This window comes from Plecotus auritus, assembly GCF_963455305.1.
Source record: "Plecotus auritus genome assembly, chromosome: 7".
Taxonomy (NCBI): domain Eukaryota; kingdom Metazoa; phylum Chordata; class Mammalia; order Chiroptera; family Vespertilionidae; genus Plecotus; species Plecotus auritus.
The window spans coordinates 40,048,865-40,062,295 of record NC_137774.1 but is presented as its reverse complement, the minus strand read 5'-3'; the positions used below and the strand labels follow the sequence as shown (position 1 = coordinate 40,062,295).

Sequence of the window (13,431 nt, the reverse complement as noted above, 5' to 3'; positions counted from 1 at the left end):
CTATGGAGTCACTAATGACACCCACACTTAAGAGAAGGGCACACATTCACACCACACAAGGAAGGAGAAGACCATTGGGAGTCACTGAGGAGAGAACCGGTGACCTGAGAGGTCCATGCCTTGCCCAGGATCACAGATGGTCAGAATGCAGAGCCTGAGATAAACCCAGCTGTGTGTCCTCAAAGTTGGGGTCCTAGGTGCACCCAGGTTTGCTCAGGGGCTCTGGAAAAGGCTGTTCTGGTGGAATCGTGTATAGACATGGAGATGGTATGGGGAAAAGGTGAGCATTCAGCAGCCTAGACAGGCATTGGCCAGAATTTGTCTGATAAGGAGGCCAGATTTGGAACCACAGATGTGCACCTCTGTCCACAGCCCACCCAGGGTGGAGAGAACTGGGCTCCCTTTATACTGAGCTCACATTTAAGCAGTTCTGAATCACACCCTCATTGGATAATTGGGAAGCTGGCCCCTAGACAGGCAGATGCTGCTCAATGTACATGACATTCAGAGTCCAGAGTTCAGAAATGTTCAGACCTTCTCGGCCGAGGCTCCCCCCAGCCCCTCCACAGAGTTGGTTTGAAAATTAGAAATCCTGACAGATTAGGAAGCTCCTGCCTGTTCCTCCCTATGTGGGGCCTGTTATGTACTGGGACCTAGGAAGTGAGCACTGGCATGCTTACACACACACACACACACACACACACACACACACACACACACACACACAAAACACACACACACACATAGTGTAGATGTGATGACCTTGGGTGGGATTAAAAGAAAAGCATACACAGAGGAGGTGACAACTAGAAAGAAAAAGAGGTTGGAGGCATGACCTACACAAGACAGTCCTCCTCCTACCTTACAGCTACTCCCCCACATGAGCCTGAAGAGCCCTAAGAAGCACTTGCTGCATAACCCATTGTGCAGGCAGGAGAGAGACGGACCCTGACAGGCACAATGACTTATCCAGGATCCAGAAGAGGTAAGAATGAGGGGTTGAGTCTGAGCCCAGGTCTGACTCCTCAAATCTGGGACCCTGGCTGCAACCAGGCCTTCTAAGGTTCTCAAGAGAGGGGTGTGTTGCTGCCACTGTGTACAGATCAGGTGTTTCATGGAGAAGAGGCGTCCGCAGACAGCAGCCCACAGGACTATTTGCATAGCTGATGAGGGGACTCAGGCAAGACAATCCCAGGTACTGAGGTCACTATCCAATAGAACTTGGCACCCCGGTAACCAGGCACCCACATCTAGCCCCACAGGCAGCTCACTTGCCAAGAGGCATTTGCCAGTGCAAGATGTTCTCTTGCTGTGTTCCCAGTGATTGGTGCTCTTGCTTCCGGAAACCCCGCAGTGAGAGCTTTTCCAGACGGTGCAGACGTTGGTTCATCCCTCGTCCCCAACATTTTTGGCCATTTTCAAAAATATGGCCTCAGGTAACACAAGGTGGCCCAGGTCAGACCAATCCTGGCTAGGCCACCTCTGTGAGCCATCCCTGTGCAGCCCACATACCCCAGGGATAGAAAGGTGATGCTGGGTCTCAGATAACCTAGCAGTCCTGTCATGGTCAAACCCCAGCAGAGGGCAGGCAGGTGGAGATGGGCTTCCAGAGGGGTCCCTTATCTGTGCCAATGGGAATCCTAGGCCCTCAGGCTCTCATGCCTTTTCCTCACCAGTAGTGGTGTCAGCAGATCACACTGTGTGTGTGTGTGTGTGTGTGTGTGTGTGTGTGTGTGTGTGTGTCTGGAGTGGAGGGTCAAGGGGCTGAGAACCAGCAAAACAGGGCTCTGAGGCTTTCCCCTGGTGACTGGGAACTGTCTTTACAGAGCTCTGCACAGGAGAACAGAGAGGAGCCGACAGATGGGGTCCTCAACTCCATGCCCCTGCAGGAGGCGCAGGTGCCCCATCCATCCTCCAGCGTGCAGCAAGGCCGCAGGGTGAGTGTAGGTGCTGGGTTGACCCAGACTCCAGGACCCCTTGCAGTCAAAGAGGACCTCAGGTTTGAGAAGGCTCCCTGCTACTCCCCAGAGATCCCTCCCAGATTCCAATTTCCAAAGGAATCTGGGTCCACATCTACTCCTTCCAACCCACTCTCAATGTCTATCCCCTTTTAGATAAGATGAAATCACTGTCCACAAAGTTTTGGGAATATCAGAAGGGAGACTTTGTACTATTTCACCTTATGCTCAGTCGTGAGTATTTTTGCATTTTTCTACAGACTTTCTTTTTCTTTTCAATATATTTTTTTTATTTCAGAGAGAGGAAGGGAGATGGAGGAAGATAGAAACATCAATGATGATAGAGAATCTTTCCTTGGCTGTCTCCTGCACTCCCCCTCCTGGGGATCAGGCCTGCAACCCAAGAATGTGCCCTTGGCCGGAATTGAATACAAGACACTTCCGTCCGCAGGCCGATGTGCTATCCACTTAGCCAAACCAGCTAGAGCCAGACTTTCCCTTTCTAATGCCCATCTCCACGTGTCCATGTTGTCCTGACAATCCTTACACACCTTCCTCCATTCTTACACATCATTGTGATTAGTGGTGATGCTTTTCCCAAAAGGAGTTGGAGCTCAAGGTACCAAGTCTGTTGCTTTGCCATTTGCTGCCCCGAGGACCACATTCCCAAATACCCTCCCGGTCAGGAGGGAGACCTGTTATCAGGGCTGGCGATCCATCCCTTCACTGCTGTGGGACCTAGAATGATCCCGCCTGTTGTCCTGTCAGCAGTGCTGCCCTGAACACCCCACTTATCCTAATATCCAGACCCTCCCACCCCAGGAAAAGCCTCCGTGTTCCAATCTTAGAATGAGATGTTTTGTCAGAAATCCCTGGACTGATGCTGTTAATACAGGGAGGTACTGTCCATTCTCTGCTAAGAAATATCCTAAGGTACTAATGTGTTTCATCATTCCTCACCTATAGTTCCTGCAAGTATCTTTTCTCATGGCAATGTAAGAAATTTTCAAACCTGTGAAGAATTTTTGTGAGTTTATGAGTCAAAGTGTCACCAATTGCTGGGAAACAAAATCTCAACACATGGAGATAATGCTCTGGAGAAAGGCAGCTTTGCACCTTATTTATACATTAAAATTCAAACAGGAGACCTCTGTGGGTCCCATGAAATCCATTGGTGATAGACTAGGGTGCCAGGAGAAAGCAAAGTGGGGAAAACTCTGAGGTTGGATGAACAGTGAAATGGTGACACGTACTTCTTTCATTTGGGTGTGTGCAGGGTAGTTAACAGTCAACAACGAACCGAATAACTATGAGGGGATGTGTGGTCTCTGCAGAGAGCAGAGAGGTGCCTGTGCTTTGAGGGATCTGAATAAAGGAAAATTACATTGACATTACAAGGGTATGTTATTCTAGATGCAAAAAGAATATAGACAGACTTAGTTAAGGTCAAGATTGACCCTTGTCAGGAAAGATGTAGGCCTAGGACGTGACTGACCACCATAAACAGCTTTTAGTTTAAAACCTTTAATTTCAGACCATCCTTTGTGGTCACTTTAGGTCTCTGAGTTTGTGAGACCGCCAGGTTAGTATGTGGCCCCTGTGGTCACTCCTGCCTCACCTCTTGCTACCAATCACTGAGTGGCTGGGTGTTTAGTCTGAGCTGCGGTCCCCAACCCACCTGGCAGTTTATGAGCTGCTTCTGATGGCATGTGCCCCCTCTGTCCCAACACAGCGTAGAAAGAAGACCTCTATGGGGCCTGCAGCTACAGCTTCATCACCACCCGCTGGTCTAGACAGCATGCCAGCTGCCTGCAAAAAACTGGTGCCTATGAACCTCTTTGGAACCTGGGAGGTGGACTGCTCCAGCCCCACCTGCGTGCCCAGGCTATGCAGCCTCACCTTGACCAAGCTGCTGATTCTCAAGGCGCTGGCCAAGGAGCTCACCTCCTTAGTCATTGCTGTGAGGATTAATGACTCAAAGTGCATCCTGAGGTCTGACGAGATTGTGCTGCCCCCCAAGGGACCTGTGAAGACCGACCTGGCACTGACCTTCTCCTTGCAGTACCCCCACTCCATCAAGAGGGAAGGCAACAAGTTGCAGATCATGCTGCAGAAGAAGCTACGTCTTGAAAACCAGACCATCCTGGGTTACCAGACGCTGGCCGTGGGCACCATCGACATGGCTGAGGTGATGCAGCGAGCCCCTGGAGATGAACATGTTTTGAGCCTCTACAGCACCAGCAGGGAGGCATCTGCCCACGTGGCCGAGGTGAGCATCTCTTCACTGTCCAGCCAGCCCATGGACCCCAAGGACAGCACCCGGCAGGCCAAGTCCAGGGTTCATTACTCTGAAATAGAATATGAAATCATCTCTGAGCAGCAGGCCAGCCATGATCCCGGGCACAGGCAGGACCAGGATGAGAAGGACTTCAAAGTGGAAGAACCCAAGAAGCAGCACAAAGAAATAGTAAGACCGTCATTCCTGACCAGGAAACAAGAGGCCAACAAGAAAGTTGGGGCGTGGCTGTGCAAGGTCCAAATGTGGGAGAAAGACCTGGACCTGGAGGAGGAGTCTTTGGAGAATGTCCCTGAGGTGGAGGAGGACATGGATCTGCTGTACGACTCACTAGAAAAGTTCAATGAGAGTGGGCCATGAGCGTGTCCTGAGCACCATACTCTCAAGGATACAGTTACTCTCACTACAATTTCCCAGCCCCCGATGCTAGTGAAGATCTTGGTGGCAGGGCTCAGCACTACTTCAGCGCTGTGCTGTGGGTCTTCATGGAGCTGCTGTCACACGAGAAGCCCGACTGGCTGGGCAACTGGGTTCCCACCCTATGACCTGCGCTCTGTGGGTTACCGCTACAACTTCTTCTAAGACCTGGTCTGGTGAGACCTGTTCCCCAAGCTGGAGGCCGGGAAGGCATGCAGGACATGCTGGGCATGTTTTGAGAAATACACAGTATTTCCAGGGGGTCAACTGTGTCCACCAGTTTCCCATCAAGAAAGCCAACCTCTCCTACCAACAGAAGCACTCCAATGAAGAAGAGTCCTTCCACTTCATTCCCTTTGTGGGGATGGTAGAATTTGAAATAGTGGGATTGTCTTGGGCCACATGAGGAGACACAGACCATGCAGTCCCCTTGGGTGTCAGCACACTTTCATCCACCCCGCCATACAGGTTTTACCACCAAAGACGCCACGCTACCCACCTCCCCAAGGCAGAACATCAGCACCAAGCTGATGGGGCTTCAGGTGGATTACTGGATGACAGCCCAGCCCACAGACAGGAAGAGACACGCAGAGAACAAAGAGTAGCCTGGAACCAAAAACATGGTTAAGTGCCCCTTCCAGTCTCTCCTGGTCAGCAGGCTGCCCAGCAGTGGTGAGGATGCAGCCACGCCCTCCATGGAGCTGCTGTCATCACCAAAGCGAAGAATTAGAAGGTGATGCTTTTGCCCAACAAAACCAAGTACAGGGGTCGAGGGGACACTGCCAGGGAGGACGGAAGGGTTGGGCTTGCTACCTTTGCCTGCTGGTGAGCCCGGGCTCCTTCTCTCAGAGTGATTGTGACTGTTAAGAAAGATGGTGTAAGGAGGAGATAAAATGGCGGCAGGATAGACAGACATGTTCCGAGTCTTGTCCCAGAGCAGATAGAATGAACAGCTGAAAAAAATAACATCGAACCCAAATTGGCGAAGGAGACTCAGTGGCCCAGGGCACTGCAACCTTGCAAGCATCAGACACGTGAGCAGCCTGCTCCTATCCAATGAGCAGCAGCCCTGCGAGTAGCCCACCCCAGGCCTAAGAGCAGCAGCCTCACATGGCCTGCCCCTGTCCAAGGAGCAGCAGCTGTGTGAGCGGCCCACTCCCACGTCCGAAGAGCAGCCCCACAAGCAGCCTGCCCCAAACCAGGAGCAGCAGACTCAAGAGCAGCCTGCCCACGAATGACCAGCAGCAGCTCCGCACAGCCCTCCCCATTCCGAGGAGCAGCAGCCGCATAAGCAGCCCATCCCCTGTCCAAAGAGCGGCAGCTGTGTAAGCAGACAGCCACCTTACCAGGAACAGCAGCGCTGTGAGCAGGCTGCACTGGTCCGAGGAGCAGCAGCCCCCGAGCTGACCGCCCATGTTTGAAGAGTGGCAGCCCAGCGAGCACGCACTGCTTCGAAGAGTAGCAGTCACACACAGCCTGCACCTGTCCAATGAGTAGCAGCTGGTTGTGTGCTCTGCCCCCGTCTGAGCAGCAGCAACCATAGGTACAGCTCAATCCCGCCTGAGGAGCAGCAGCCGCGCAAGCAGCCCATCCCCTGTCCAAGGAGCAGCAGCTGTGTGAGCAGCCCTCACCCATAAGAGGAACAGCAGTGCAGCAAGCAGTCCGCCCCCATTCAAGGAGCAGCAGCTGCCTGAGCATCCTGCCCCAGACCAAGGAGCAGCAGCCACAAGAGCAGAACGCCCACGTTTGAGGAGTGGCAGCCCTTCATAGCCCACACTGGTCCTAGGAGCAACAACCACATGTAGCTTGCACCTGTCCAACGAGCAGCAGCTGGGTGAGCGTCCTGCCCCCATCCCAGGAGCAGCATCCACAAGTATAGCTCACTCTCCCCCAAAGAGCAGCAGCCACACGTACAGCTCATTCCTGCCTGAGGAGCAGCAGCCTCGTAAGCAGCCCATGCCCTGTACAAAGAGCAGCAGCTGTGTGAGCAGCCTGCCCCCATACGAGGAACAACAGCGCCATAAGCAGCCCTCACTGGTCCGAGGAGCAGCGGCTGCCCAAGCAGCCTGCCCCAGACTGAGGAGCAACAGCCACACTAGTAGACCGCCCATTTTTGAAGAGTGACAGGCATGTGCAGCCCGCACTGGTCTGAGGAGCAGCAGCTGGGTGAGCAGCCTGCCCCATGTGAGGTGTAGCAGCCGCACGTATAGCTCACTCCCCACCAAGGAGCAGCAGCCATGCAAGCAGCCCATTCCCTGTCCAGTAGCAGCAGCTGTATGAGCAGCCCGCCCCTGTACGAGGAACATAAGCACTGTGAGCAGCCTGCACTGGTGTGAGGAGCAGCAGCCACACAGTAGACCGCCCATGTCCAAAGAGCATCAGCCCTGCGCAGCCCTCACTGGTCTGAGTAGCAGCAGCTGCCTGAGCAGACCACCCATGTTGAAGAGTGGCAGCCCTGTGCAGCCCACACCAGTTTGAGGAGCAGCAGCCACACCCAGCCAGCACCTGTCTGACGAATAGCAGTTGGGTGAGTGGCCCGCCCCTGTCTGAGTAGCAGCAGCTGCAGGTAGAGCTCACTCCTGCCTGAGGAGCAGCAGCCATGCAAACAGCCCATCCCCTACCCAAGGAACAGCAGCTTTGTGAGCAGCCCACCCCCATACAAGGAACAACAGTGCCGCAAGCAGCCCGCCCCCATTCAAGGAGCCGCAGCCACTTGAGAAGCCTGCCCTGGACCGAGGAGCAGCACCCACATGAGCAGAACACCCACATCCAAGGAGCGGCAATTCTGTGTAGCCCGCGCTGGTCCGAGGAGCAGCAGCCACATGCAGCCTGCACCTGACTGACGAGCAGTAGCTGGGTGAGCGGCCCACACCCATCTGAGGAGCAGCAGCCTCACATACAGCTCACTCTCCCCTCAAGGACCAGCAGCCGTGCAAGCAGCCCATCCCTTGTCCAAGTAGCAGCAGCTGTATGAGCAGCCCGCCCCTGTTGGAGGAACAGCAGCACTGCAAGCAGCCCGCACTGGTGTGAGGAGCAGCAGCCACTTGAGCAGACAGTCCATGTTTGAAGAGTGGCAGCCCTGCACAGCCCGCACTGGTCCAAGGAGCAGCAGCCACATGCAGCCTGCACCTGTCCAACGAGCAGCAGCTACTTGAGCAGCCTGCCCTCATCTGAGATGTAGCAGTTCACTCCCCCGCAAGGAGCAGCAGCCATGCAAGCAGCCCATTCCCTGTCCAAGTAGCAGCAGCTGTATGAGCAGCCTGCCCCCGTACGAGGAACATAAGCACTGCGAGCAGCCCACACTGGTCTGAGTAGCATCAGCCACATGAGCAGACTGCTCATGTCCAAAGAGCATCAGCCCTGTGCAGCCCTCACTAGTCTGAGTAGCAGCAGCTGCCTGAGCAGACCACCCCTGGAGAAGAGTGGTAGTCCTGCACAGCCCACACTGGTCCGAGGAGCAGCAGCCACACACAGCCGGCACGTGTCCGACGAAGAGCAGCTGGGTGAGCAGCCCATCCCCATCTGAGGAGCAGCAGCCGCAGGTCCAGCTCACTCCCACCTGAGGAGCAGCAGCTGTGTAAACAGCCCATCCCCTGTCCAAGGAACAGCAGCTTTGTGAGCAGCCCACCCCTGTAGGAGGAACAGCAGCACTGCGAGCAGCCCACACTGGTCCAAGGAGCAGCAGCCACATGCAGCCTGCACCTGTCCAACAAGCAGCAGCTACTTGAACAGCCTGCCCTCATCTGAGATGTAGCAGCTCACTCCCCCACAAGGAGCAGCAGCCATGCAAGCAGCCCATTCCCTGTCCAAGTAGCAGCAGCTGTATGAGCAGCCCGCCCCTGTAAAAGGAACAGCAGCTTTGTGAGCAGCCCACCCCAGTAGGAGGAACAGCAGCACTGCGTGCAGCCCACACTGGTCCGAGGAGCAGCAGCCACATGCAGCCTGCACCTATTCGAGGAGCAGCAGCTGGGTGAGCTGCCCGCCCTCATCCAAGGAGCAGCAGCCACAGGTACGGCTCACTCCTGCCCGAGGTACAGTAGCCGCACAAGCAGCCCATGCCCTGTCCAAAGAGCAGTAGCTGTGTGAGCAGCCCGCCCCCATATGAGGAACAGCAGCGCCATGAGCAGCCCTCACTGGTCCGAGGAGCAGCAGCTGCCTGAGCAAACCGCCTATGTTGAAGAGTGGCAACCCAGAGCAGCCACACTGGTCCAAGGAGCAGCAGTCACACTCAGCCTGCACCTGTCTGACGAACAGCAGCTGGGTGAGCGGCCCGCCCCCATCTGAGGAGCAGCAGCTTCAGGTACAGCTCACGCATGCCTGAGGAGTAGCAGTCGTGCAAGCAGCACATCCCCTGTCCAAGGAGCAGCAGCTGTGTGAGAAGCCCACCCCTGTATGAGGAAAAACAGTGCCGCGTGCAGCCCACACTGGTCTGAGGAGAAGCGGCTGTCCTAGCAGCTCGCAAAGGTCCGAGGAGCAGCTGCTGCCTGAGCAGACCACCCATGTTGAAGAGTGGCAGCCCTGCACAGCCTGCACTGGTCTGAGGAGCAGCAGCAACAAGCAGCCTGCATCTGTCCGACAAGCAGCAGCTGGGTCGGTGCCTGCCTCTGTCTGAGGAGCAGCATCCACACATACAGCTCCCTTCAGCTCAAGGAGCAGCAGCTGCACAAGCAGCCCATCCCCTGTCCAAGGAGCAGCAGCTATGTGAGCAGCCCAGCCCCGTACAAGGAACAGCAGTGCCGCAAGCAGCCCGTCTCCATTCAAGAAGCAGCAGCTGCCTGAGAAGCCCGCCCGGGACCGAGGAGCAGCAGCCACACGGGCAGACCACCCATGTCCGAAGAGCAGCAGCCCTGCGCAGCCCTCACTGGTCCGAGGAGCAGCAGCCCCACACAGCCTGCATCTGTTCCAGGAGCAGCAGTTGGGTGAGTTGCCTGCCCTCATTTGAGGAGCACAACATGACACTCTTCCAGCTGGCAGTCCACGGGTCCTCCCACATCAAGCACTTCCCCATTTGCTTTTCTGGGCACTCCCTGTCCACCTTCTAGCCCTGCCTATGGCCCTGCTGAAGCCAAGCAGGGGACATTTCCGTTTAGTACAGAGACAGACCATTGAAACACAAAGAGAAATGGTACTGTGTGAATGTGCTCATAACCTGGAAAATAACTTGGTGCACCCAATGGGAGCCCCCAACTGCTCTGTTCATTAAACAGAACTCTCTGGTGGGTGGGAGATCAGGCAGGCAGTACTGAGCTGGAGAATCATGGAAGGCATGGCCTTAGGATCCCTATCTCTCCCAATGAGAACTGTACTCACCTTCTCCACCGGCCCTTTCCGGAAGCCAGGACTTTGCTGCCCCTGAGCCATTCAGCCCAGCCCTGGGCTCCAGCTGCCAGTCAAGTGGCCCCAGCACCAGTCACTCGGGGTTCCAAATAAGCTTCACCCTAACAGGGAAAAAATGAAAAGGACCTGTATGGTGCGGACTGCCCAGGTACAAGGACTAGAAAAACTGATCAAATACCTGGTGCTGCCTTCCTGGGCAGCGACCCCACCTTTGTCCCCACCCACCCTTCTGTGTTAATACAGAACATTTGCTACTAACCAATGTGGGTGGGACCAACCATGTACCAGGTGAGCCCTGCCCCTCCACAGTACAGTGGTCACTCAGCCACCTGCTTGCTGTGAGAATTCAGTCACTGCATCTCTCTGAGTGTTTGGTCCTCTGAACATGGGGAGAGCCTAGGCCCAGCTTCATAGGGTTATTGTAGCGACTGAGGTGGAGGGAGAGGTGAGTCCTCCCTAGAAAGTGTTGTCTGCCTGCCTGGACAGTGGAGAGGTGTGCTGGAGGGGCTGTGGTTGTGCTAACTGGTCATTTTCTCTTCCTCTTGATGAAGCCTCTGCCTCATTTGTGATTTTCATCCGGGCCTTGGGCTAAGCACTTTTCTCATTTGATAAAGAGATTGGAGAGTCCATTAGGGGTTCCTGTCCTGGGTGAAGACAGGTTAGAATTCCTAGGTGTGAGCATTAGGGCCCCAAGGTCACTCAGCTATCTGATTTGGGCTCATTCATTCAGCAAATATGAGCAGCCCTGCCAGGTACAGACACATCTCTAGGCACTGACCATAATCCAGTGCACAGAGCAGACCCCAAGCCTGCACTGCAGAGCTTCCTTCTAGTCGGGAGCGATTCAGTCACACTAGGCTGCACAGGCTCATAGTGTCCACAGGACAGTTGACGTGACATCCTTCTGGCCTCCCTGATGTATCGCTGCATCTTCCCATGTTTTGAAGAGGAGGGTGGACCTTTGGACCAGCACAAAACGTGAGTGGGCTTGGAATCAGGACCGTGAGGGAAGTATAGGGGTGTGATTTGGAGAAGCTGGCAAAACCCTGGACCCCCATATGGTGGAATTTCTGCAAGAGGGAAGAGGTCTGAGGGCTCCTCCTAGAAAAAAGGACACGAGTCAGAGAGCTGTGCATGTGGATATGGGTGGTGTGGGCGAGCAGTGGGAGCTCAGTGAGAGTCAGCCTCTCAGAAAATTCATACCCTTCCGCTCCAAATCCCAGCCATGCCTGCACCCCTATCCCGGGACCTTGCTCACTAATCTGGTAGACCTCCACAGTGGCAGTTTGGCAGGTGTACCCCACCCTGTGGGAGTTGAATTTCAGTGGGAGGCAAATAATCACATGGGACAGCTAGTGAATTATGCAGGATGTAGGAGCAGGAGCCAAAGTTTGAGGTGATAGGAAGGCCCTGGGGTTCGTTTGTTCGCTCATTGTTCAGTATTCCTGAAGCACCTACTCTGTGCCAATGAGTGACATGAACAAGGTGGACACCAGCCCTCTCAGTCCTAATGGGAGGGAACAGGGACATTGAAAGAGCATGTCAAGTTCCCTTGAAGAAGGGACAGGTGGTTCCCTCTTGATCCAGAGCTGTCAGTTAGGAGGGCTTTGTGCCAGCCCCTCCTGGGTGACCAGGTGCGTCTCTGCCAGGACTGCCAGACTGAAGGTGGACAAGGAGTAGGTCTGGCTTCTGGATGGGTAGGAGCAGGAGGCAAAGGACCTCTGTGAGGGCCGTGTGGAAGGAAAGGGCACGCCTCAGACTCTGCTGCCCACCTCTCTCTCTCCCCAGGGCCGTCTCCTGCACGCTGGGCATCTGGCTGGACCAGCACCTCCAGAATTTCCCAGCCTGATGCTCCTGTTGGCCTCCATAGAGCTCAACTTACCAGTCCCTGACCTGCCAAACCAGGCCCAGTGCCTCCATTCACGGCGGGAGCACCTGAGCCCACTGAGGCTGAGACAGGAGGAGGAAGAGGAGGCCTCCGGGGGTGGTGTGGGTGAGTGTGCCTTTGGAAGGCACACAAAAGGCAGTGAGGGTGGTAACATGTCCTCTTCTTGGATCTACAGAACCAGCTCCAGAGTAACATCAGGAAAACCCTCAAGAGACAATGCCACCCTAGTGGCCTCTCCAGAGCCAGAGCCGGATCCAGGCCCAGCTTTCACTGAACTTCAAGAGGCAGAAGAACCACCTGCAGCATTTGAGCAACTCACCCAGTTCCTGCGAGGCCTGTGGTGCCAGATCCCGGGCCACAGCAAGTGTCAGCTGCCATGGAAGAGAGGGCACCCCACCCCTATTTAGATGCTGTATTAAAATTTTTGTGTTCATATTATATATGCTTACAATATTACTGTATTTTTTAGGATATTTAGTAACATAGAGTGTATTGTAGAGAACATTTAATGAAATATTCCTAAACATAACCTTAATTTAGATTCTATAAAATTTAACCCTATAAACCCTCAGAGCTTTGAGCACGTCTGTTTTTCTGGACCCTGACCCACGCAGGGAGAACTGTCCTCACCTTCTCCACCTGCCCTCCCTGGAGCCAGGACTCTGCTTCCCAGGGAGCTGGCGCCCCCCTGTGCCCAGACTCAGAGCTGGGTGGCCAGAGGCCAAAGGCAGGCCTCCCTGGGGGGCATCCTGAGCCCAACATGGAGGACAGTTATCCCAGCCCTGGGCCTTCATGTTGACCCCAACACCACTCACTCAGGCTTCCTAATAAACTTGACCATCTTAGGGCAAAAATAAAATGAAATGAAATAAAAGAAAATGAAATAAAATAAAATACAATAAAATAATAAAATAAAATAAAATAAAATGATGTACAGTGCAGGCTGCCCAGGAACTGTGACTTGACAAACTGATCAAATACTTGGTGCCCAGCTTCCTGGGCAGCGTCCCAATATTTATCCCCACCCACTCTTCTGTGTTAAAAAGAACATTCGCTACTAACCAACGTGGGTGGGACCAACCATGTACCAGGTGAGCACTGCCCCTCCACAGCACAGTGGTCACTCAGCCACCTGCTTGCTGTGAGTCTTCAAGTCACTGCATCTCTCTGAGTATTTGGTTCTCTGAACATGGGGAGAGCCTAGGCCCAGCCTCATAGGGTTATTATAGGGACTCCGGAGGAGGGGTTTCTCCTGAGAAAAGGCCCTCTGGGTTCCTGGACACTGGAGAGGTGTGCTGGAGGGGCTATGGTTATTCTAATTGGCCATTTTCTCATCTTCTTAAAGAAGTTTCTGCCTTATTTGTGATTCTCCTCAGGCCTTAGGCTAAGCTATTTCTCTTGTGATAAAGAGATTGGAGATTCCATTAGGCATCCCTGTAGTGAGTCAAGAGGATTAGAAATCCCAGGGGTGAGTAGGAGGACACCAGGCTCACCCATCTATCTGAGATGAGGCTGGTTTGGACTCATTCATTCAG

General features: G+C 54.3%; 1 protein-coding gene across 1 annotated transcript in view; it reads left to right on the top strand.

The window, feature by feature from the left end:
• Positions 1-3,756: 3,756 nt before the first annotated feature.
• LOC308252570 (phosphofurin acidic cluster sorting protein 2-like) overlaps positions 3,757-13,431 on the top strand; it is a gene marked incomplete at both ends in the record, with an annotated part of 211,747 nt that continues 202,072 nt past the window's right edge. The window contains one exon of the mRNA XM_080677359.1: positions 3,757-3,842. Coding sequence (XP_080533485.1) covers positions 3,757-3,842 — 86 coding nt within the window. The remainder of the gene's footprint in view (positions 3,843-13,431) is intronic.